At 48.6% G+C, this 25,082-nt stretch overlaps 1 protein-coding gene across 8 annotated transcripts in view; it reads left to right on the top strand.

The window, feature by feature from the left end:
• SZT2 (SZT2 subunit of KICSTOR complex) overlaps positions 1 to 25,082 on the top strand; it is a 2,035,845-nt gene that overhangs the window by 1,046,685 nt on the left and 964,078 nt on the right. For all 8 annotated transcript variants that reach the window (XM_069642429.1, XM_069642432.1, XM_069642427.1 and 5 more), the window contains one exon: positions 13,429 to 13,545. In XM_069642429.1, coding sequence (XP_069498530.1) covers positions 13,429 to 13,545 — 117 coding nt within the window. The remainder of the gene's footprint in view (positions 1 to 13,428; positions 13,546 to 25,082) is intronic.

Raw genomic sequence — 25,082 nt, 5'->3', positions numbered from 1 at the left:
CCACTTTTTGGTGCAATGTTAAAGATACCGCTGGTTTATTTATTTAATATTAAATCCCCGGTTGGGTCTTTTTGCCAGAACTCTTTTCTAAAATGGCGTTTGTGTCCGTCTCTGTAACTCTGACCAAGGTCGAGCCCCTTGCTCCACTATTTTGGCGGGCTTCTCCACAGAAGCCCTCCAAATGGTGCCACTCTGTCTGGGTCCCACAGGAGGGGTGGAGGGGGGAATTGGCACCCTGGACTGCGTTGCTTCGGCAACCCAAGTCGCACTGTACTCTGATTGGCCCGTGGTGAGCCGCCCGGCTCACCACTTAGCATGTGTGATTGACAGCTAGGCTGATGAATGGGGGTTTCTCTGCATGAAAGCAGGGCCTTTGGACAGGAACTTCAGAAGTCGCCACAGGACCTAAGAATCCGAAGAGGGAAGAAGCTGAGCCATCTGCAACGACGGTGGAGCCCTGCTGCAACAACCTCACCACTTTCCCGAAGACAAGAGAAGATCTTCTGCTGGACGAGTCTTCTTCCTCTGAGCTGGTGGGACCAACCAGTTCGCCCTTTTCGCTGTCCAAAGACCTCTCTTGGTCGAATCTCCCGTGCCAAGCACCCCGGCGGCCGGATAGCCAAGCTTCACCACTTTGACCGCAAATAAAAGGAACGCTCCATTTATTGACAAACACCGCGGCTGGTTTCATCCCTGTGCAGTGCAACGACTCCACGTTTCCTCCTCGACAAGATCCTCTCTTCCCCTGGTCGAAACAACGAACTGCAACCACTGCCAGGAACAACTGCCACCGCTGGAGCTTCCTCTCTGTTTAAGGTACTGTGTCCTGCCTGGCCTGTCTTTCTTGGGTTTGCCCAAGGTGACCCTTAAATCCTTGGCTTGCCAACTGGGTTGGCCTCAGACCTTCTAACTTTTCCTTTTTGAATCGCCCCAACCTCTTTTGAACATTCTGAAAAGACTTTTAATGCATTTTTAAACCGTGTGATCCTGGGCACATTTCGCTTTGGTCCCTTTAAAGTGGGCCTGGCCTATGAACTTTGGCTCTACAGTATATACTGCCTTTATCCCCTTGCTGAGAACTCCTAAAAGTGTTGGGACCTGTTTTATTTCTATGCTCTGCCTTTTACTCTCCCTAACTATTTGAGTGCCATCTAGGTTATGCCCTCACATCTGTTTTAACAAATCGTGGTGTTTTAACTCTGACTTTTCTAATAGTTATCAAGAGAGTTGTGTATACTTTACCTGACTGTTTTTTTTAGAGTGCTAGTATATTGCCTAAAGTGTGTTTTAAATAAATAATTATACACTTTTTATACAAAGCTCTGTTCAGTGTTTGTTTGCTGTACTGTGTTTTGGCCCTATTGTGTATTGAGAGAGGTCTGACTGCTCAGCCACAGTTACCAGGTAAATCTGGGTGGTGCAGACTGCTACCAATTGGGTTTACTGCTTACTCCTGTAGTCTTAATCTTTTTGCAGTGTTACCTAAGGGAACTGCACAGGATTCTGCCTAACAGGTGCTGTGCATCGATACAGTCGACTAGATGTCCCTCGAGGGACTTCGTCACAAGGATGTCATCAAAGGCATATATAGCACGTGCAGCACCCGTTGGCTTCAGTTCCGTTTTTCCGAGTAAGTTTACGCTTAGATTACAGCGCGCTTCAAGATTTTGAAAATGTCTTCGTCTTCAACACTGACGACCCCGAAGACCGGGTTTAAGAAGTGTCAAGACTGCGATGCCTAGATGTCGCTGACTGATCCGCATCAAGTATGTTTGTGATGTCTCGGTGTGGAACACAAGACCTCGGCCTGTTCAAAGTGTTAATCGATGACTGAAAAAGCACTGAAGGGGCCTAAGGGGAAATTGGCGGTAAGTAGATTCCCTAAGAAATCCCCATAGTCTACTCCGTCGAAGAAACCTTCTTCTGATGAAGCAAGAGACGACACTCCTCGAAGAAAGAAGGCAAAAAAGTCCCGGTCAAGGAGTGGCTCCCACCACTCGTCGTCGAAGGAGAGGAACCATAAATTGCCTACTTCGAAGTCCTCGTCCGACTCCTCTCCTGAGAAAGCTATATCCTGTCCCACTAAGGCCTCCACTCCTGCGGAATCGGATGCATTCAGGCAAGCAATGATTAAAATATTCGAGAGCCAAAAACCCTCGACAAGCCATGCTCTTACCGCGCCTTCTAAAGCCAATAAGGAAGGAGCTTGAGCCAAATCATGTGCGCCCTCGTGCCCTGGACGAAGGCCAGATCCACATTGGGAGCTGTCAAAGCCTTGACACGATGAGAAATCGAGGGATCCTTCGGGTTATAAGTCGAAAGACAAGTCGAGGTTGTCAACGCCATCGACGCCAGCTGCGCCATCGATGCCAGTGAACCCATTGACACCAGTGGCACCATCAATACCATCAAAACCTTCGGTGCCATCGAAGTCGAAGACGCCTTCCTTGAAGACGGATGACTCCTCGGGCATCGGACTTGAAATTTTCAAAGCCTTCTTCGCCTTTACCTGAACATACCTTCACTCCTTTACCAAGAAAGGATTTCTTTAAATCTCTGACCTCTTTTTATGAGGACAATGAGCCAGAGGGCGCTAGAGGGCCACCCAAGATGGCCGCTTTGGGCTGAGCTCCCGTACAAGCCCTGCATTAATCCTGAACAATCCTGCTGATCCCGGTGGATCTACTAATCCAACTGCCTGATTCCTGGCTAATGGTGCTACCTACAACAAGCTCCCGCAAATTGGGGTTCAAACAACCTTCCCCTGCTTGAGGAGGGCCATCGCGGCCTGGGTGCCGGGTGTCGGGGGGGATCTCCGAGCGAGACGCCAGTCTGCCCCTCGCCTACAGGCGAAGCCCAGCTGACTGCACTCCGGAGCGCCTGGAGGTTCCTGCAGCGGAGCAGACGTCGACCCCGAGGCGGGGTTTGGCGGCAGGCGAACCAGGCATAATCCTTCTCTCCCCCCTGCCCCCTGATCCTGAGCCAACAGGTGGAGCGGATCCCGCCGACACCACCCTGAAGAAGCCGCCAAGGGCCGAGACGGTGCAGGGGCTGAAGAGCGGCTCCCCTCCCCCGCCGCTCCCGCCCTGCCTGCTGCGGGGCCCCGCGGCCCTTCGTCGGAGCTGGGTGCTGGAGCCCCGGGCGGGGCCCGCGGGTGCTGCATTAGCCGGAGTAGCCCCCGCCGGAGGAGTTCCCCGCTCGAAGAGGAGGGAGAGCCCGCAGCCGGCCGCACGTGGAGGTAAGGAGAGGGTGGGAGCAAGCGCTGCTCGGTGTCATCGCAGTCGGCCCTCGCACCCCTATCCCTCGGTCGGTGAAGATCAGTAGGCCGCTTGGGGCGCCGCGACGAGTGAGGCGCCGGAGCTCGCCGGCACTGATACATCCGACGGGGCTCTAGCGGCGGCCCCCCGCGGCCCCGCATGCGGGCTCAGCGGGGCACTCTCACAGCAAACGGTCCCACGCTCCATGCACGCCACTTAACCCTGAGGAATCTGATCACTCACAGCTATAACACAGCTGGCACAATAGAACTGGCCGATCCTACCACAGAGGAGTCCCTGCCTCCCCGACAGATGGTTACAGGACCCCTCCATACCTGATCGGCTTCACGGGGAGCCCGGGAAGAATTACATTTAAAAAATAAAAATAAAAAAAAAACTGCCTCTCATTGGGAAAAGAGATACTCCAGAGTCCAGGGCCACAAACACCTAGCACAAAACGACAGCCATTGTCGTCCTGCTGGGCTGCTCCCCTGTCCTGGCGAGAGAGGGGGCCTCGGGTGCCTGACCACACGTGGCACAGACTCGCCCGGCAAATAGAATTCGCTTTGCAGGCGACACCATCACATCGCGCAAAGTGCCGCTCCTCGGCAAAGCCTCCTCCCCTCGCAACAGCAGTCTCACTCGCTTTGCCAGCCGGGGGACACCCCCTACCTCGCCAGTGAGCCCCCGGAGACAGTGCAGCCTAAACTCCGGTTCCTCCATACCTCATTGTACCTCCCAAGTACGATGGGGAAACATTCAACCTAAAAGACACTTGGAGAGCGTCTAAAGGGAAGCTGCGGGAATACACCTTCCACTCTGCGGTACACAACACAAGTTCCAGGATCGACTACCTCTTCACCTCAGCGAATGGCCCATGGACAAGTGGCACGTGCAACATTCAACCAAGAACCCTCTCCGATCACTCCCCAGTAACTCTCGTTCTCAACCCAGCCAATACCAAACCTATGCTACAACGCTGGCGCTTCAAGACCGGCTCGATGCTAGACAAGGTATTTGCTTCCGAGCTGAAAGAGGAGATCTCCATGTTCCTAGAAAGTAACGCGGGGTCAGTTTCCTCAGCCAGCACACTTTGGGAAACTCTAAAGTGCTTTATTAGAGGGGTCTGTCACGCCAAAGAGAACGGCATACTCAAACTCATTCGGCGCGAGCTGACAACCTGCGAAGAGAAGCTAAGACAGCTTGAACTCCAGCGTACTAACACAACCGATCCAAGAATAGCAGCCGCCTTAAAGGAAGAGCTACGAAAATTTAGCCAAGCAGTCGATCGCGAAATTAAATTCTTAAACCGCAGCAGTCAGGTCAGGCAGTATGGCGAAGGTCAAAAACCCGGAGCTCTCCTGGCGAATTTGATCAAGGCTGACAGCAAACGGTCTTCAATAGAAGGGATTCGAACCAAGCAGGGACAGCTGGTCCAGACTGATGAAGGGATAGCGGAAGAATTCAGGCTCTTCTATCAGGATGTCTACAGCACTAATCACATCGGTGACCCGAACGCTCCATTAGAATACCTTGAAGACACACAGTTATACTGGGTCGAGCATCTCCTGCATGAACCACTGAATGAACTAATCACACAAGAGGAGATCATAGAGGCCATCAGGACCCTCCCTAACTCCAAGGCCCCTGGTCCAGATGGTTTATCGGGAGAATTCTACAAAGCCTTCGCAACCACCCTTGCCCCTCTCCTGGCGGCAGTATACGAAGAAGCTCTGGAAAAGGGACACCTCCCCATTCCACCTGTGAAGCCTATGTAATCCTTTTACACAAACCCGGCAAGCCACCAGAAGACTGCGCATCCTACAGACCCATCTCCCTCCTTAACATTGACAATAAAATACTCGCAAAGGTACTCACTAACAGGTTGCTACCACTGATGCCCGCCCTGGTGCTAGCCGACCAAGCTGGATTCATACCAGGCCACAACACAACCTTCGGCATCAGGAGGCTATTCAGCGTCATCGAAGCGCTTGACCCTTTAGACCAAGCAATCGCAGTCCTTCTCGACGCCAAAAAGGCATTTGACTCGGTGGAATGGCCGTTCCTGTTCGCTGTACTCACCAGGATGGGTCTAGGTGCCTGCATTATCAAACTTGTGTCCCTACTCTACAACAAGCCACAATCCAACATCATTGTAGGCTCGGCAAAATCAGCCCCCATAGAACTCCAACGAGGCACCAGACAAGGCTGCCCGCTTTCGGCACTGATCTTCGCCCTGGTAATGGAGCCACTGGCCTCCAATCTAAGAGAACAACGACAACAAAGAGGACTCATTATAGGACCACACAAGCTTATTATATCCCTATACGCAGACGACGTAGTGCTGTTCATACGAGATCCTGAAAACAATCTGAACCCACTCATGAGGGAAGTTATTAAACTTTGAACAGCCTCTGGACTGAAAATCAACCAATCAAAATCCATCGTATTCCCGCTGACCCCAGCCACCAAACCATTTGCAGATGACTTCCAGTTTACATGGAAAACATCCAAAGTCCGATACCTGGGAATCCAAATGTCTCTGAACTACCACGAGGTGTTCCGAGATAACTATGAAGAGGTGGTCAAATCCCTCCAGGAAAAAGTGACACGGTGGAAGACCCTACCTCTATCACTCTGGGGGAGAGCTTCCCTGGTCAAAATGGTGATCTTACCAGACCTGGAGAAATACTATTGGGCCGCGCAAGCACAATTCCTCAGTCACTGGTACGCAACTCACACAATCGGACCGCACGTACAAGTGGAACGAGCCCTGGCAACGCCTAACCTGCTAACCGCTGTCATTTTCAGTCAAACCCCCCGTCCCCAACTCCACCATGAACGTAATGTTATCGACGTACAAAGTCTGGAAAAAACTTACTCAAAGGTACGCGGTACAAACACGATACTCCCCCCCCTGCTGCCCATCAAGTTCATACCAGGGGTGCCACTGACGTCCGAGAAAGTATTTCACCAATGGACTGATAAGCTGCACATAAAGACCCTGGGAGACCTCTTCACTGAGGACGGCTTTATAACGCCGCAACAGGCAAAACTGAAAGACGGCAATACCGCACTCGACGTATTCATCTACTTCAGGACCCGGTACACTATGCAAGCACTCCTACCAGACTTCCCCCGCCAGCCCCCAACCTGGCAACTGCTGCATAGCACCATACAGGCACAAGGCGAAGGCAGGCTGGTGTCGCAAATCTACAAATCTATCAGTACGAATACAACCCCCATCCTCAACCAAGCAAAGACCAGATGGGAAAAGTCCCTGCACATTCCCATATCAGAAGGAGACTGGACCTACATCCTGAAACGGACACAAAAAATCGCCCTCAACTCACGCTTTAAACTAATCCACTTCAACTTCCTTCACCAGACCTACCACACACCAGCGAAAGCTAATAAGCATCACCCAGCGGCGGATGCAAAATGCGAAAGATGCGGGGCACATTCAGCAGACTTTGTCCATCTCGCATGGGATTGCCCCGAACTAACACTGTTCTGGAGCCAAGTCTTAGAGACAACAGCGGCAATAATAGGAGAGGCAATGCAGCCGGGCCAAACAGCAGCCTTACTTGGGATGACAAAACTACTTTCTGCCCCGATTAGGAAACTAGCAGGACTCCTGTTGACATTGGCCCGTAGGAGAGTGGCCATGACCTGGGGCCGAGGCCCCCCCCCGACAATCACTGCCTGGCGCAAGGACATTCTTTATTGCCAGGATGTTGAAACGGACTTTGTCAAACTATTATCCTTGCATGCCCGTCCACCAGATATTTGGGGCCCACTGGTACTATTCTTGCTAAATGAAGCAGGAGAGACTCCTTCCAGCTCGATCGTCGCTTCAGATACAGAAGAAAGACTTCAGTAAATACACGGACCCAGTGGCACCACCTCCATGACGCAATGGACTGGAACAGGGCTACACAAACGAATGAGGCTATAAAACTGAAAGGGGAGTCGGAGAGAGGGGAGGCGGGGACGGTGGGAAAGTGGGACACGGCGCAGAGTTAAGTCCACCCTAATGTGGGTGTGTAGTTGTTTCTAGTTTAAAAAACCAAAAATAAAGGTTTTGAATTTTTTTTTAAAAAAAACAAAAAAATGAAGACAATGAGCCATCTGATAATGGTGCACCCTTTGGTTTGCAGTATGGCACACCCAATGTCCCTGATGAGTTTAATTTCAGAGGAGTGCAGACTAAAGGATCTATATGACAATGTGCAGACTGCCAGTGGATGGACAATTCACCGGAATTAGAATTTGGAAAGCCTGAGTAAGATGAGCATGCAGATGCCTCTTACAGGCAGCTGATGACCAGGGTAGTGGATTACCTGGGATGGAGCAGACCTGCCATCCCTTTCGAAGAGGATGACCTTAGACATCCTTGATAAAGGTCCTCAAAAGCATCCCATCTTACCTTTTCACATTGCTCTTCAGAAGAGAGTAAGTGCCAATTGGGAAGCACCAGAGTCAAGTACGGCAGTAAATAAGAACTTGAAAAAAATACCGTCCATCAAGCAGAGACCCCAGCTACTTATTGTAACACCCTACCGCAGAAAGTCTGGTGGTGCTGGCATCAACTGCTACATCAAAACCGGCAGCCTATCCGACCATCCCACCGGATAGAGATGATAACAGGGTAGATGCCTGGTCAAGAAAGGTAATTTCTGCTGGAACCATGGCTCTTAAATCAGCCAATTCCACATGTGCCTTGGCAAAGTTTTCATACATTCTATGGGGCTGCATTTCTATGGCAGCTGAGCCCATTCCCAAAGGGGAGGAAAGAGGCGGCTGCTTGGCCATTGTTGAGGATGGCAAGGAAGCCATGTGCGAGTCTCTTCATAATTCGCAGATATACATGGTTAAGGAAGTCTGAATTTGCACCAGATGTGCAATCCAGACTCCTTAACATGCCTTTTGATGGGTGTCAACTTTTTGGCAGTAAGACTGACGAAAGCCTTGAAGCTGCAGACCTTGAAGGCAGCAGCCAAATCTTTTGGTGCCGCTGTTAGACAGCCTTAGCCTTTTCACCCCAGTGGACCATCTTGGAGGAGTAGATCCTTTCGCTACTACTCCTCAATTGGAAGAGCGAGAGGAATGGCTGGTCAAAGAGGCCAAAGAAGATTCCCTCTTGGTGGACGAGGGAGAGGTGCAAAGCCTGCTCAAGCAGAAGCATATTTACCAACAGCCACTGCTTCAGCTGCCTCAAAACCTCTGAGGTCTTGAGTCATGACACCCAAGTGGGAGGCAGACTATCTCAGCATCTGAAAGAATGGCGTGACATTACTTGGGATGCTTGGGCATTAGAAACCATAGCCAAAGGTTACTGCATTCCCTTCATTCAGAGACCTCGGAACCATCCCCCGGTAAGCCATTCTTTGAAGGTTTTAGATCTGTTCCGTGTGCAGGAAATGTTGACCCTGCTAGAGAAAGGTGCTATAGAGCCGGCAGAGAGGAACAAAGGATGGTAGGTGCTCCATATTTCCTAATCCCCAAGAAGGACGTAGGACTGAGACATATGTTGGACTTGAGATACTTGAACAAGTTCCTCAGGAAGGACAAGTTCAAGATGGTCACACTCACACTTTCTCCGACCCAGATGGTCACACTTTCTCAGATTCTTCAGGCCCTCCAACTTCCGGATTGGCTAGTGTCATTGGACCTTCAGGATGCTTGTTTTCATGTGCCAATCCATCCCAAGCACAGAAAGTACCTGCGGTTCGCCGTTGTCGGTTCTTATTATCAGTTTCGAGTTCTGCCATCCGTGCTGACCTCAGCCCTAAGGTTTTTCACCAAACTGATGGCGGTGGTGGCAGCGACTCTCAGGAGAGGGGGGATTTACGTCTACCCCTACCTGGACAATTGGCTGATCAGGGCGCGTTCTCCTGCACAAATCCTGGAGCATCTCAACCTCACCTACCACTCTCTTCACAGACTGGGCTTCTCCCTCAATTACAAGTAGTCCCATATGACACCATCTCAAAAGTGCCCGTTCATCACAGCTGTACTGGATACATCCTTGGGAAAGAGCTTGCCACCCGAGGGGAGGGCTCAAGACATTCTGCAGATGGTTTCCAAGTTTTGGAGTGCCCAGCGTCTCCCGGCCTCTGACTTTTTGTGGTTGCTCTGCCTCATGTCATCCTGCATTTTTCTGGAGCCAGAGGCTTGCCTGAGAAGGAGATCTCTTTAATAGGCTCTCAGGACACAATGGTCTCAGTTCTCTGGGAACATGTCAGACCTACTTCAGGTTCCAAGTAGGGTCGCACAGGATCTCCTGTGGTGGGCCTGCGAGGACAACATTCTGAAGGGAGCACCTTTTTGGCAACCATGGCCAGAGGGAACAGTAGTGACAGACACCTCACTCATGGGGTGGGTAGCTCATGCCAATGATCTGACAGTAAGCGTTTGTTGGTCTCCACCATCGGAGTCCAAACTACACATCAATCTTCTGGAGCTAAGAGCAATCAGGAATGAACTGAAGGCTTTTCTGCCCTCTTTACGGCGAAAGAATGTCCTGATAATGATGGACAATACGGTGGCCATGTGCTACCTCAACAAGAGAGGAGGTGTAGGATAACTACCAGTGTGTAGAGAGGCAATGCAGCTCTGGTTTTGGACAATGCCAGAAGGAATCTCTATCGGCAGTTCACCCAGCCGGACAGGAGAGCACGTCATCGATCCTTCAAGAGATCTTCACCCTTTGGGGGAACCCCTCAAGTGGATCTGTTCGCGACCAGTGTCAACCAGAAGTGCGACCTGTACTGCTCCAGGGAATTTCCGCCAAGAGGTGCTCTAGGGCACGAGTTCATGGTGGACTGGCAGTTTCCACTCCTGTACGTGTTTCTGCCATTCCCCGTCATTCCCCACATGATCAGGAGGTTGAAGGTTAGGAAAATCCATGATCCTAATTGCTCTGGATTGGACCAGGAGGTCGTGGTACCAGGGCCTTCTGGACATGCCCATCTGCCCTCCAATACGTCTTCCACAAAGAGAGGACCTTCTCTTGTGAGATGAGGGTCGGGTTCTCCATCCTGAGGTCAAGACACTCTGCCTTCACGCATGATTTCTGAGAAGCTGTGATACGATTGGGACCTCCCGGATGACGTAATGGAGATTTTGCTGCCGGCCAGAAGGCCAGCAACAAAGTCTTTGTACCACTGGCTTTGGAACAATTTTGGCAGCAGATGCATGGCCAAGAATGTGGACAATTTGCTAGCCTAAACAGCAGACTTTCATTTAGGACAAAAGATTGTGTTACCCACTTTCTATCCTCTACCTCATCCTGCCAAGGAGTGGGGAGAGATTTCACAGGTTCAATACACGTAGGGCTGTTTGCATCTACATTTCAAGGTTGTCAAAACTTCGTCTGGATGATCGCCCTCCTAGCCTATCCTGCAGTAAAATTTCCCATGCTATTGCTATTGCGCAGCTTTAGCTCCTTCAGAGCCTAGTACGGTCAAACCCATTTTGATGCAGGTAATTCTATTTGAGAATGGCACAAAAAAACAGAACTGAAGCCAATGGGCGCTGCGCGCGCTATATATGCCTTTGTTGACATCATCCTTGAGGCGGTGGCCCTCGGGGGACATTGAGTTGACTGCATCGACATGCAGCACCCTTTGCCAGAAATAGAATTCCGAAGTAGCTGAAGCTCGATATTGAATATCAAAGATGAGGAATACGTGGGAGGAACATCCAGTCGAAAGAATGTTACCAGGAGTAAGTAAATTGTTCTTCAATCTCACGGAATAAAATGCCTTTTCAGCATCCAGTGGACCATGAAGTGTTGTCATCGATTTAGACTGTGCTATGACTTGGTGAAGGTGCCTAAGATTATGCAGCATATTCCTATCAGGCATCACTCCTGCTTGATCCGGATGTATGAAACCAGTCACCATCCATTGCAGTTGAGTAGATAACAGGGCACTAAGTATTTGTATATCCCTATTCAATATATCCATATTCAACAAAGACAGTGGACGATACAAATGCAGGTCTTTAGGCTGTATGCCCCTTTTAGGAATTGTGACAAATCATGGCTTCCCTCATTGATTGAGGTAAAACACAAATGTGCTACTGTTAAGATGTCAGACCAAATGCTTGCTGCCCATACCCTGTACTGCACTCAGCTGATATCGAGGTAGGTCTGTGTTTAAAACAAAATTATTAACAATAAAGTGTGGTTCTATCCATACTCATCCCTTTCCATCCTTACGCGCTCCCTGGCTGATATACCTCAGTCCTTTCTCTGCTTCCAGCCAATTTGTCATTGGATATTCCAATTTAGTAAAAAGGGAAATGTGACGAATCGAGGGAATGTGTCCCTTCTACCCAAGGGGAGCTCACCCCCTGTGAGGCTAGGGAGGTGAGCCTGCTCCCCAATACCCATCCTAGGAGTAGAGGCAAGTGGGACCTGACCGGGAGAGCCTCCCCCCGGGACAGCCTACCCCTTATTGGACAAGGACTCCCATTCCCGTGAGGAACTCCGTAAAGCTGGTCACATTGTAGCTTACATGGGATGGACAAAAGGACCAGAAGATATAAAAAAACAAAACTGGGATGAAGAAAAACAATACTGATGCCATTATCTTATGGAAAACAGGCATATCACTTTAAATAAAAATGACCAATCTATTGGGACAGGGAGGTTCATTAATGAGCCATCCATGAGAAGCTGACGAGAAGAGAGAGAGAGGATGTACGCAGGCTTGGGAGGCCCCAAGCTACGTCATACCTGGAGAAGACGGAAACCAGCGACTTTTGATCTCTCTCGAGAACGTGAACAGAGAGAAGACGACAAGGCAGGAGCCTACAAGAGGTTGGTGATGAGGCCATGAATGTTAAGCAGTGGTGTATAGTTTATCCACAAACTATCGCCGAGACCACCACTAGGAGCGAGCCAGTTGATGTCTGGTCACTCACTTAAGTACCAGTGCACTACGTAGAAGCAAGGGAAGGCAGAGGAGACGCCAGCGAAACAAAACCAACTGTCTATGATCCGAGGAGATGTGGCCGACTGAGAAAGCTTCTGAGGGCATCTCCAGCCAGGAGCAAATGTAATGGAAAGGAAGGAAGCACAGGTGGCATCCAGGGGATCATTACAGTGCACACATTACTCAAATCAGTGAAGAATGGGAAACAGAGCTCAAATGGAAACGGATGAATGTAAATCCTATTGGTACTAGAGCACAAAAGTAGGACGAACTGCCCTGGAAAAAGGGGAATGTAACTAAATCCCTTGTACAAGGAAAATGCAATTTGAGAGAGAGAAGAAAGTGTGAACCACAGTTTGAGAGAACTAACCAATTGGACTATATATATCAAGAGAAATAGCCCAAGTGAAGGGAGTATGCAATTGTCCAAGACGGGAAAACACACCAGAAGAATTATACTTTAACAAGGTAGATTAACAGCAACGACAGGATGTACAAATCATATGTGAAAGTTCAAAACGGGATTCCAAAAGAGAAAGGAAGATTTGATAATGCAGTTGATGAACTAAAGAGACTGATCCACAAAGTCATAAGAGATTATTTGCAAATCAAATACTAGTAAAGAACATTTGGAGTGGTACTAGGAGGACTCTCATGAGAAGGGAGCCATTCTCCTGATTTCAGTTAGTTTTCACAGTGGTAGGGTCAGATAGAGAAGTTTTGGACAGAGAAATAGTTTAATTTAGACATTAGCAACTGACGAACGAGCACCGGTAATTAGTAAAATAGGCAAGGAACACCCAAAGTGATATGGAAAGATAGGCCTTTTGAAGTTTCTTTGATAACATACTGTGCATCATGTCCTCCAAGTGTCTGTGTCCTTCTTCTGACCTGCCACAGAAAGTAAATTGCTTTCTAACTTTCCCTATGGAGGCCCATTATTATTAGGTTGGGGTACTTTGAGTTTAGCCTCACAAGGCATGTGTTTAAAGGAGACTTTTGAACAAAGGATGGAAGTTATGTGGGAAAGAGTATGTAATCATCTCCATGAAATACATTATTAACTGAGAATCAGTGTTATAATATTTCTGCATGTTGTAATTCCTTTTATTGGATTCATACAAATGAGTACCAGGGTGGCACAGTATATTAACTTTAATGACGGGTACTGCAGTGTCAAACTTCCTGCAGGTTTTACTACTGAGCACTTTTTCTGATTCTTTTAGATATACGTCAGAGAGCAGTGCATCTTTCACACGCTCGCCTGGACAGGCATCTTCCTTCCGATCTGATGAAGAAATGGTACCAGCATTGGATCGATTTCCATCCACCGCAGACGAGAGGTAAGTACCCTTTACTCGCCTGTGACCTGTAACATTAATCATCCTTTCAAGTGTACTCCACATATGATTCAAACTGTAGGCTACCATCGTCATTCGAATTCTTGCTTACACCCAGATGTTTAGCCTAAACCACACAGGTAGGGGCTACCAATCCATCTGTACTGTGGCATGCATGGCTGCATTGAAGCTCACAAATGCACTGTAACCCAGAGGCTTAATAGAATCCTATGGCTATTCACCAATCTGTGAACTTTCCTGGAATTACCAACTTCCTCTTCATGGCCTATCTTACTGACCTCTAATTCATGATTTTGTGTTTGACCACACTCTGCACATTTGAATGCTCTCCAAAGCATAGAGTAATGTTTCTGGTGTCCTTTAATAAATCTCATCATGCCTGATGGCTACACCAAGCTAGGATGGTGCCCGTGTAGGAGGCCCTCTGAGGATCTTCCACCCGGGAGATCAGCATTGCATGTCTTACGTTCATCCCAGCCATCCAAACTTCTCATTTTATAACATAGAGAACATCTCCTTAAGGTACCCCAGTTTCCAAATGTTTCAGCTCTGGTCTGGCTACCATGACCCCACAAGGTATAGCTGTTTTCCGTGTTGGACCCAGCCATCAATGTAACCAGCTCCCTTCACCACTCCCAAAGGCTCCTGGGGTCCCAATTCTCCTTGCACCCCATCTGCTTAGTACCCTTTGAGCCTTCTTGCTTCTACTACATTGAAGACACTTATGACACTATGCCTTATTGCGAAAAAGGCTAACCGATAAAGAAATGGGATTAGAGCTGTGGACCTCCGCCCTCCAAGCATCTGCTGCCTTGCAACCTGCATTTGGTGGATCCCACTGTTACGACTGGTCCAGCTCAGTCTTAAGCCTTCAGTCGGATGCTTGTAAGATCATAAACCTATTTCTGGGGCACAGATTGGTACAGCGGATCGACCCCAGATCTGCAAAGCTGTCCTTGTGTTTGCCCCTTCGCTGCAGGGGGACCCCAGACTTCATTTTGGTTTAATTGTCGGTACTGGGGTGGAGTTCAAGGAATTGTCATTTGTTTTGGCCTTCATTCACAGGCCAAGACTGGGAGTGCATGACTCGAGCATAGGTGGGCACCATTTAAACCTCTTGCATGTGATCATGTTCATCGCACATGGCCCACTTTTCCACAAGCCCATTGGGAAAGTGAATCCAAAACGGAATGCATGCTGCTGCCTCAAACTTTCATTGTAACACTACCATCTGTGCTGCTGGTCTTGTACCTGCAGTACAACACAACTCTGTGATGCTGCCTCTGACCCCTCAATACTGAAAGACCCTCAAAGCTGCGACCCAAAACCTACCCACTGCGCTGCTGCCCCTGGTCCTTGAGCAAAATCAGACACACTGTCCATGGCCCTTCAGCACAACAATTTTAAGTTGTGTGTTTTTTTATTTTATTTAGTTGTGTCAGAGACTGGCATATCTGCAATTTCTTGTTTTGAAGCATCCATGTGTAACTCTATTCTTTTGTACTCTCTGTCAGTGTGTTCAATAAGTAGCTCTATCATGTTTTTGGAGCTAGTGGTAAGGTTCTCATCCCATTTAGCTAAATCTGAGTGAGTTACAGGCTGCAGCAGTGCCGGTCTGTGAAATTGGGCATGAGCTGGCAATTGTCAGACCATAGGTCTGCACCTGTCCAAACAATTAAAGGTATTAATGGGCCAGCACCTGCAGGGTGAGCAGCTCACAACCAAGAGCAAAGTGTAACTACAAATGAATGCGAAAGAATTCCCCCCAGGCAGGCGCGCCAAGCTCAAATTTCAATTAACTTATTAAAGGTTTTACAAGTTTATTATCATGTTATGTTATTGAGCATTTGTATAGCGCCTTTTTTACCATTGGTATGATCTTAAAATGCTGTGGGATGGACGCACTCGGGGACCGTAGTCCAGGTCAGTGGAAAGAGTAGGGGGTAGTAAATAGTTCTTGGGTGCACTCAATATGTGTGCAGCCAGAGCGGATTACCTGGTGGTTAGTTGCATTCTGGTGGCGGTGGAGCTTGTGTATGAGATTGTGTGCAGCTAGGCCAATGTGTCGTGTGAGATAGCTGCGTTCTAAAGACTGATGGGGTGTACATAGAGGTGTCTAAGTATATGCGCAGCTAGGCCAAATTATTTCAGGGTTATAGCTGCATTCTATTATCTGTTGGTGCAGAGGAGAGAATAAGCATTTTGGTATGTGTGAGTATCTGTGCAAATTGGAGGGAGTCCCCTGTTCCTGATTACCTTCCGTGCCTGTCACATTTACCATATCTCCCTAGTTTAGAGGTTTGGAGCTTTAGTTCTCAGAGCGACATTCTCAGTCTAGTGTGGAGTTTGTACTGTTTACCAAGCTTGTGCCTGTCTTTCCCTGCTTGACCGTGTCATCAGTATTGTGTTGCCTGATTTCAATCCTTTACTGGGCGGAGGGATTGCAGGTCTGTTGTCATCCATGTGTCTTGTTGAGTATACAGTTGTTTATTGGATAACGCCTTCTCAGTGGGCAGCTACATCCAATTCTGATCTTTCGGACTCACAAGCACATCCTAGCTATGATGACTGGTATTCAATAAACCCAAAAGTCCAGTATTGGACTAGGCCGTGTTGTTGATGCTGTGTCTAACTGACATTATTGCTTGCTGTGGAGGTTTGAGTGTTGATAAGTGTTCATAATAGGCAACAGCACATCGTTGACACTTGGAGAAGCTCGTCTTGACGGATCCATTACCTGAATTAAGACCATATTCACTTGAAGGTGTAACAAAGTCAATCAATTACTAATGCTAGAGCATAAATGCTAATGGGCCAATTTTTCCCGGCTCTCGGGTATTTGTTTAAAGCAAGATTTTGGGTATTCCCGTCCTAGTTCATGGTTTGAATTGTGAAATTACACTGCATCAATGTCCATTGCGAGAGCTGAGTGTGCTAGAAGTCTCATCTGATAGGAGAGCGAAGTGCATATCCTCAAGAGCTAAGAGCAAGCCTGATCAAAGCTTCAGAATATAGCTGATACTGGATCTCGGGTAAACGGGTTCAGAGCATTAATGCCCCGACGGATCAGGCTAAGTATCACCTGATCAGGGAGCGCAGCACATACCTGCTGGACGTCGAGATCCGGCCAAATCTGATCATTTGCGCAAAAGTGCTTCTGGTACCTGAGTTAGTGGTTCTGTGCGTTAATTTCCAGATAAGTAAAGATTGAGAGATGGAGCGAGAACGCATTGCATTCCTGGAGGAAGACAATGATCAAGCCCAGTTGCAGCGTATGGACATAACTGCTACTAGGACTCGGGTTTGAAGTCATAGTCATTAGTTTCCAGATAGAGATAAACTTCTCGCGGAGTGAGAATGCAGTGCATACCTGGAGGAAGACAATGATCAAGCGCAATCATGGCGTAAGAACATTAGTGCTACTATGCCTCCGAGGTTTGGCGTCCTGGGCATTCATTTCTAGACTGGTTAAGGGTAACAGTATACGTGTTGGTGCATGAGAGCGATTAGGCGTTGATTGCCGAAACAGCTAGGTGGCCAGCAAGTTCATAGCTTTGAATTGAGTTGATCGCTGGAGCCAGCTTCCGTGTCCCCGTTGTTCTTACCTGCCCGTAATGATGGGTTTCCAAGTAATTTTTGACCATGGGGTGGTGGTAAGTAGAGTGGCCAAAACTGACCCTTTCATTATCTATGGGGAAAAGCCAGTCTTTGAGTGCTTTCCAGAAAGCCGTGTAATCTTGGCTGTGTCGAATGTAGGAATGTAGGGAGGCACTGAGTTCCATAGAGTTGGCGCAAGGGTTGAGTAGGCAGACCCTCCAATCCTGGCTGAATTGGAGGAGGGGATTCCTAGGAGGAGGGCCCTGCTTGACCTTTGGTGCGAGTTGGGAGGTAGGGCATAATCTTTTCTTGTAGGTATTTGGGGCCGGCTTTGTGCTCCGCTGGGTGAGTAATGCACAGGGTTTTGAAGGTGGTCCTTCGTCCAATTGGGAGCCAGTGCAGGGTGCAGAGAGCAGGTGAGATGTGATCCCTTTGTCACAGTGCAAGGAGCAGTCTGGCAGCCGAGTTTTGGATGCTTTGCAGTTTGTTTAGTTGGTAGGCCGGTGCACCCAGTTAAACCAAGTGGCATAGTCTAGTCTGGACATGACACTGGGCATAATTGCAGCCAGTCTTTTGGGGTAGATGAGGTAAGGGGAGCTGCGTTTCAGTAGCCTTAGCTATAAATGACAGGCTTTGAATACATTGTTAATGTGGTACGACAGAGTTTGGGCAGAGTCCATTGTGCAGCCCAGGTGTTTGGCAGGGATGGCAGGAGGGAGTGAGGGCCGAGGGACGGTGGCTAGGGAGACGGTTGTGGGAATAGCGCTGTTTTGCCGCACACCACGATTTCAGATTTCCCTGGGTTCAGATGGAGATTGTTACTTGTTAAGGAGAATTCTCAGAAATGTGCTATTTCCCCAATTCCCTTCTACCTTAGAAAACCCCATCTTTTTGCTGAACTTTAGGACTTTTAATGTCTAACCTGGACCTAGACCTTTTTCCCACTCTCGTATTTTTTATGCGATTTCGTTTGACTTTGGAGTCTGACAAACTCCATAGGCATCCTCTTTACATTGTGACTCACAGCACCTTCAGTGCAATGGCACAGGGAAGTCTCTTAGATTTCCCGAAGATTTAAATACCTTCTCTTGGTAAAACTACTGTTTTCAAGAGCAGTGACGTGAAATTAACTTTACTTACATTTTGTAACTTTCTACACCCAGCTCACACTATCTTACAATAGAGTGCTGGAGGGGTTACTTAGTATCTAACCCCTTTGTCTAGTTTCTTATGTAACATTTTTGTTACCTTTTCTACAATTAATGGCTGGTGGCAGAGGTTTACTTTTTCCTGCCATTGTGTGTTTTTACCACGGGCTGCAATTGCAGCTGCAGTAAGACACCAGGGCCTGGAACGTCCTTCCTTTCGCACTGTGTGCTACCGTAGACCATCTCATCCTCTGTCGCCTTTTGAACACCTATCTGTTTTGAGCCCTCTTTAACGATCACCTACCTGCTGCCAGCGCCATAAAGCCCCTGGGCGAGCATGCGCTCTATAAATACTAACACCCATGGGTGCCCATTTTGTCAAGATGGCCCCGGTCGTCTTTTTTCACCATTTCTCGTTGGAAAGGTCCTTCAGATTTACTCTGCACGCCAAACCAGGTTTGGTCTCTTTGTTCGTTTTGTCTTTGGCGGGGCTACACGAGTGAAGCCCGCCTCTAGCTCCAGCGTGTCTAGCAGGACAGGAAGCGAAGGAGGTGCCGAAACACCCTGTGCTTAGTCTCCTCTGTTACAGGAATACTCCAAAGGGTGATTGGCTGGAGGGATGTCCTCAGAGGACAGCCACCCTGCTGTATTAGTGACTGCTAGGCTGCGAATGAATGGGAGAAATATGCATAAAAGGCAAGGCTTTTTGCTTGGAAGGCAGAGTCGACCACTAGAAGAAGGAATCCGAAGAAGAGACGCCTGGACTGTTGGTTTGCCCGATGAAGCCCTGCTGCAGTGCTGAAGCTCAGAATTCACCTCGACTAGAGAAGACCTGCAAAGGACGACTTCTCCCCTTGGGTTGGCGGGACCAATCGACCCCAAGACAAGCTCATCTGGAAAGCTGCTCAGAGCTGGCTGTACTTCCATTACTGCTGCAGCAACCGAAGTGCCAGGGAGAGGAACAACAGAATCAAATGAGTGTCTTTAAGTCGGACCCGAGCTCCAGGAAGATCGTCCGGACTCCTAGAAAGCAGGACTGAACAAGCCTGAACCACCTTAACAGAATGCTGGACCACAGATGCAAGGAAAGTCTAGAGTAGTATCCGAGAGACCTCAGTGGTGCTATTTGTGAGAGCTGCGAGGAGCTGAAACCGCAAAGTGCTGCTGATCTGAAGTTTGCCCATTGCTGCCGCTGACCTTCAATTCGTAGTGCAGGAGTCCCCAGACGTCCTCCCTGTTGTTCTGACAACTGAGGCCCAGGAACAACAGGATCTGCAGACCTACACAGGAACAGAAGCCAGCTGGAACCAATTTCTTCTAACCAAAGGTACTGTAAAACTAAGGGGACTTACCTCTTGCCATGTAGCCTTGCTAGTTTTCAGTTGAGACTTATCTTGGTTGCTTTTGCAGAGTTGCTTGCAGCTCTGCCTCTCACAAGCGTCCCAGCTTTTGGCCCTACAGTGATTCTATTTTTTCTACAAAGACCTTTGAAACATTGTGCAAGACTTTTACTGACCTGCAAGAAGTTATCCGCTCACCTAGTCTTTTGCTCAATTAACATTGGCTGGCCTGGCTCCCTGAAAGACGCTTCTTACCTCTGACTTTTCCTTTCCTCCAGGAAAGGGTTAATTTACTTTGCCTTTAGGGGGTTCAAAATTACTTACCTGCTTCAGAATATTTGTGTAACTTTTATTTTCTTCTCAACCCTTTTCTTTGACACCAAGCTCAGTATTGCTCTAAATGTACCAGTGATATATTAATGTCCACAGTGTCCTAGTTATTTGTCACCTCGCGTGTAGGAACCATCTGTGTGCCATCCCAAATGGGTAATGCTGATCTAGAGAAACTAAGAATGTGTATTTTGAAGTATATGTCGGTGTTATTGATATATTGCTCCCTTGTGAAGAAGGCGTATTCAACTGACTGTTAAATAAAGTAATAATTGTTTAATCAAGAAACCTTGAGTGTGAGAGTTAATTTGAATACTTGTCATTCTGAATTCCTGTGTAAAAACCCTACTGTTCACATTGACCCCACTTGAGATATGCCTTGCTGCTCAGCTACACTCCCAACCTGTGTAGTACAGCCTTATACCAAAGGTTGGGTTACCTATTGTTAGGCAGAAACCTGTGCAGTTCCCTCTGGGACCACTGCAAAAGATTTAGGACTACAGGTGTTTGGCAGTAAACCCACTTGGTAGCAGTCTGTACCACACAGATACACTTGGTAGCTGTGGCTGAGCAGTCAGACTTCCCTCAAGAAGAGTTAGGCAGTATACAGAGCATTCACAATAGGTCAAAAGAACACAGTAAAACAAGCAAACACTGACCAGAGCTTGGTGTAAAAGAGATATAATTATTTATTTAAAACCACATCTAATAAAACACACAGGCGCTAATATTAAGCAGTTCAAAAACACGGTCACTAAAAGATATACACTCCCTTAAAAGAATATTAGACAAGTCTTAAGTAAAGCGCCACTTATTTTCAGACAGCGGTGAGCGCTTAACGCAGATGGCACTCTAATAATTCATTTTAAAAGGGAGAGAAAATCAGAGTATACATTGAAACAGATCCCAACACTTTCACAAGAACACAGCAAGAGAGGAAGGCAGAGTCAAACCGTGAAGTTAGAGTTCAGAAAGCCGGATCCACTTTAAGAGGATCAGAACGAAATGTGTCCAAGGTCACACGGTTGAAAAGTGCACAAAAGTCTCGAAAAAGGTTCAGAAAGAGTTGGACCAAAAGAAAGGGACCAGTTAGATGGTCAAGGCGGCCAGCCCAGTCCAGAAGGTTAAGGGATTATTATTACCTTATAGCAATCTTTAGAAAGGGAGGCCTGGCGGACACGGTACCTTAAAGTGGTGAGAATACTCCAGTGGGGGCAGTTATTCCTGGCAGCGGATGCAAGTCGGTGCTTCGTCCGGGGGAAGAGAGGATCTCGTCGGGGAGGAAGACAGGAGTCCCTTGCACTGCCAGGGAAGAAACCAGCCGCGGAGTTCTCAGTTAAAAGGAGCGGTCCTTTTGTTCGCAGTCCAGTGGTAAGTGGCTATCCGGTTGCCGGGGTGCTTGGCACGGGCAATTCGACCACAAGACGTCCTGGGATGCGAGGAAGAGAAGGTAAACTGGTTGTGCCCACCAGTCAGGGGAAGAAGACTCTCCAGGAGGGAGATCTTCTCTGTCGTCGGGAAGTGGTGAGTCGGTTCCGCAGGGCTCCACCGGTGGTGTCGTCGTAGCAGGTCGGCTCAGCTTCTCCCTCGGCGGATTCTCAGGTCCTGTGGCGACTTCTGAAGTTCCAGTCCCCAAAGTCCTGCTTTTATGCAGCACAACCCCATTCACTCAGCCTAGCTGTCAAACATGCTATCACCACTTGAGCCAATCACACCAGAGTGCGAGTTGTTACCAAGGTAACTCAGTCCAGGGTGCCTAAACCCCCTCCCACACCCCCTGTGGTACCCAGACAGAGTGGCACCACTTTTGGAGGCTTCTGTGGAGAAGCCCGCCAAAAGTGGAACAAAGGGCTTGACTTGGGTTGGAGTCACAGAAGAGAAAACAAACGCCATTTTAGAATCGAGTCCTGGCAAAAAAATACCAAACGGCGAATTAATATTAAATAAATAAACCGGCGGTATGTTCGTGGCTATGAGAATTAAATAATTAAAGTTGGTAGCCTCGAACAATGGGAAAATCCAATAGGGATATATTCGCGGTCGAATATAAAAAGTAGTATCCACTGCCACCAGCCAAAACTCGATCAGGGGGGATGGAGACGTGCCTCCTCGACTAACAGACCCCCGGGCAATCGAATTGCCCTGACCAGTACATCCACGATATGATGGTTTGTACTGGTTTCTGTTCATAATTTGGGACTAGTAAAGCCGATGGTGACTTTACATGCCCTGGGAGACAGTAGTCAGTCCCAGGGTATGGAGTCTATGGTGGGGTGTCACTATGACACCCCTGTGTCACTGCACGGAGGGTGCTGTGTAACACACATAGTAAAAACACATGAGACCCTATGGAGTAAAGGACCCCATAGCCCATAACACACATTAACAGTCAAAGGAACACCATAAATCATGTCCAAGAGTGGGAGAAAGAGAGTCTCACTCTTGGCAGGAGAAACTCCAGAAATCCAGCAAAGCTGCTGGGGGACTCACTAGATTAGGAAATTCAGCCCAAACAGAGAATTCTCCCTAACGCCTATTGCTAGGAGTACAAGGTTGCTGTAGTCTTCCCAAGGGTACTGTACACAATCTTGCCTAACACTTGTCACCCAGAGGTCTATGTCTGTAAGATATGCTGCTAGGTCAGGGCGAGGCTCGGAGGTCGATTTACGAATTCTCAGGAGGATTTGTGTGTCATTGGCGTAGCTATCGCAGGTCAGGTTGTGAGAGCGGATGAGCCCAGGCAGGGGAGGGGGTTATGTAAAGGTTGAAGAGAGAGAGCGAGAGGCAGGCACCTTGGGGTACTCCATTGCTCACTGGGCATGCAGTGGTGTGATTTGCTGTCGGTTAGTAAGGAATAAAGCGATCCAGTTGAGCGCCGAATCTCAGGTGTCTAGAGAATGCAATCTTTCAAGAAGGATCATTTAGCAGTGTCAAACGCTGCTGAGAGGTCAAGCAGAACAAGTGCTGTGCATCCTTCTGAGTCTGCAGTCACTTTGCGGTCCTCCCAGATAGAGATCAGTGTGGTCTCTGTTCCGTGGAACGGGCAGAAACCTGATTGTGTGGGCTCTAGGAGGTTGGTGGATTCCACAACAGTTGAGCTGAGAGTATGCAGTTCTGTCGATATGCTTTGCCAAGAATAGAGTATTGGAAATGGGCCTGTAGTTGATTGGCTGGAGAGGGTCGAGGGATGCTTTCTTTAGAAGGGGTTTGACATGCACGATTTTGAAGGGTTTTGCGAAGCTAAGGGAGTTTTTGAGGACAGGCCGTATCAGTTCTCCTGAACATGTGGATGTAAAGATTTCTTTAAGGAACGAGGCCTGACAAGGGACAAGCCGCAGTGTCGGGTTTTGGATAGTAGCTTGACAAACTCCTCGTTCAAGATAGGGTTGAAAGAGCAGAACAAGGGGTCTCGGAGGGCAGGAGGGTTGAATCTTGCAAAGCGGGTGTTGAGAGGGCTGTGTGGTTGGAAAGTTTGGCGTTGGAATGGCACACTCCTGTCTAGGGGTGTTTTGTGGAAGTGTTCAGAGTGGGAGTTACAGAGCGTTGGTGAAGAGGTGGTAGGGGCACAGGTGCAAGAAGGGTTTAGGAATTCTGTGATGATACTGTGGAGTTCTGTGGTGCTGCTGCGGCAGCTCAAGTTTCTTTTGTTGTAATAGACTTTTTTGGCCTTTCAGATCTCTGATTTATAGTTTCGGTGATGCTGGGCACACAACGATTTGCTTTGAGGGGTTCTGGCTGCTCTCCATTTGCAGTTTTGGGGTTTGAACACCTTCAGCAGGGGGGTGAACCACTTGGGTGGGTTGGTCCTTTGCGGAGGGCAGAGGAGCAGGAAGGGGTGAGCGGAAGGAGTGAATTGTTAAACCAGGAGTCAAAGAGCTCGATGGGTATGTGTCTGTCTGAGACTGGGAGTGAGGGGAGGGCACATAGCGGGGCCTCTGCCTGGTCAGGAAATATCTTGACTTTATTCCAGCACTTGAACTGGGATGGAGGGATAGAGGAAGCCTTTGGAGGTGGGGGTGGTGTACGGAGAGAGAAAGATATGGCTGAGTTGTCTGTCTAGATGAGGGGTCTAGGGACGGACGTGGAACAAGGTTGGCGGTGCTGAAGATGGCACCAAGAGTGTGGATAGCAGTGTGGGTGTGCCCTGTGATAGGCAGAGTAAGGTTGGGTGCCTCTAGAATGACGACCAAGGGTTAAGTCATGGAGTTGTTGGGCACGTAAAACCAGATATTGAAGTCCTCCAGTAGGGTTGAGTGCTGGGTGGTTAACTACTGTGGCTACTAGCAGGTCGCATAGCCAGTTGGCGAAATGTCTGTCGTAACCGGGTGGCCTTTAGATGAGTAGGATTCTGTGCGAGAGAGCGGGCAGGAGAGAGGGTTTGACTAGTAGGGATTCCCATTTTGCTGTGGGTGGCTGTGTTTCTGTGGAGGTGAAGGAAATGTGTGGTTTGTGGATGATGGCTACTCCGCACTCCTCAAGGGTCTGTTGTGGGTGATAAGTGAGTAGTCGGTTTGGAGTGCTTTGTGTGTTATTTGTTTGAAATCATCCGAGAACCATGTTTCAGTGATGAAAATATGAAAATGAGATCAGGATTGTCGGAGGTTAGGCAGTCATAGATGCTGTCTGTTTTTGGCCACGGAGTACGGCATCGATAAGGAGGCAGGTGTGTTTGTGGGTAGTGCAGAGGCGATGATTTCCCGGGTGTCCGGGGCTGGCAGGACTAGGGTGGTCTGTGGCCAGAGGGAAGGTCACTGGGAAGGACGGTGTGATCCCTTGGACTGGGTCGATCAGTGTGACTGGTGGGATAGTTATGGTCAGAGGGAGGGAATCTATTTGGGAGCAGAGATTGTGGGTGGTGAATCGGGAGTGGGAAGAGGGAGTGGTCAGTCGCAGGTCTTTGCGAGAGTTCTGGCGTAGTTTGGGAGGTTAGATTGGTGGGGGATTGGCTCGGAGGTTGGTGGAGCAAAGGCATTCGGTGGTGGCGGGCTTGCTGGTGTTTGGCGTTGGTGCCCAGAGGATGGGTGAGGTGATGTTTCGTGTGGTTGGAGATGGCGGGGGAGTGGTTGTGTTGAAAGTGGGATGCATAGGTAACAGAGGTGGTGTG

This window comes from Ambystoma mexicanum, chromosome 1q (assembly GCF_040938575.1).
Source record: "Ambystoma mexicanum isolate Mex_15411 chromosome 1q, UKY_AmexF1_1, whole genome shotgun sequence".
Classification (NCBI taxonomy): Eukaryota; Metazoa; Chordata; class Amphibia; order Caudata; family Ambystomatidae; genus Ambystoma; species Ambystoma mexicanum.
This window is presented reverse-complemented; position numbering and strand designations above follow the sequence as displayed.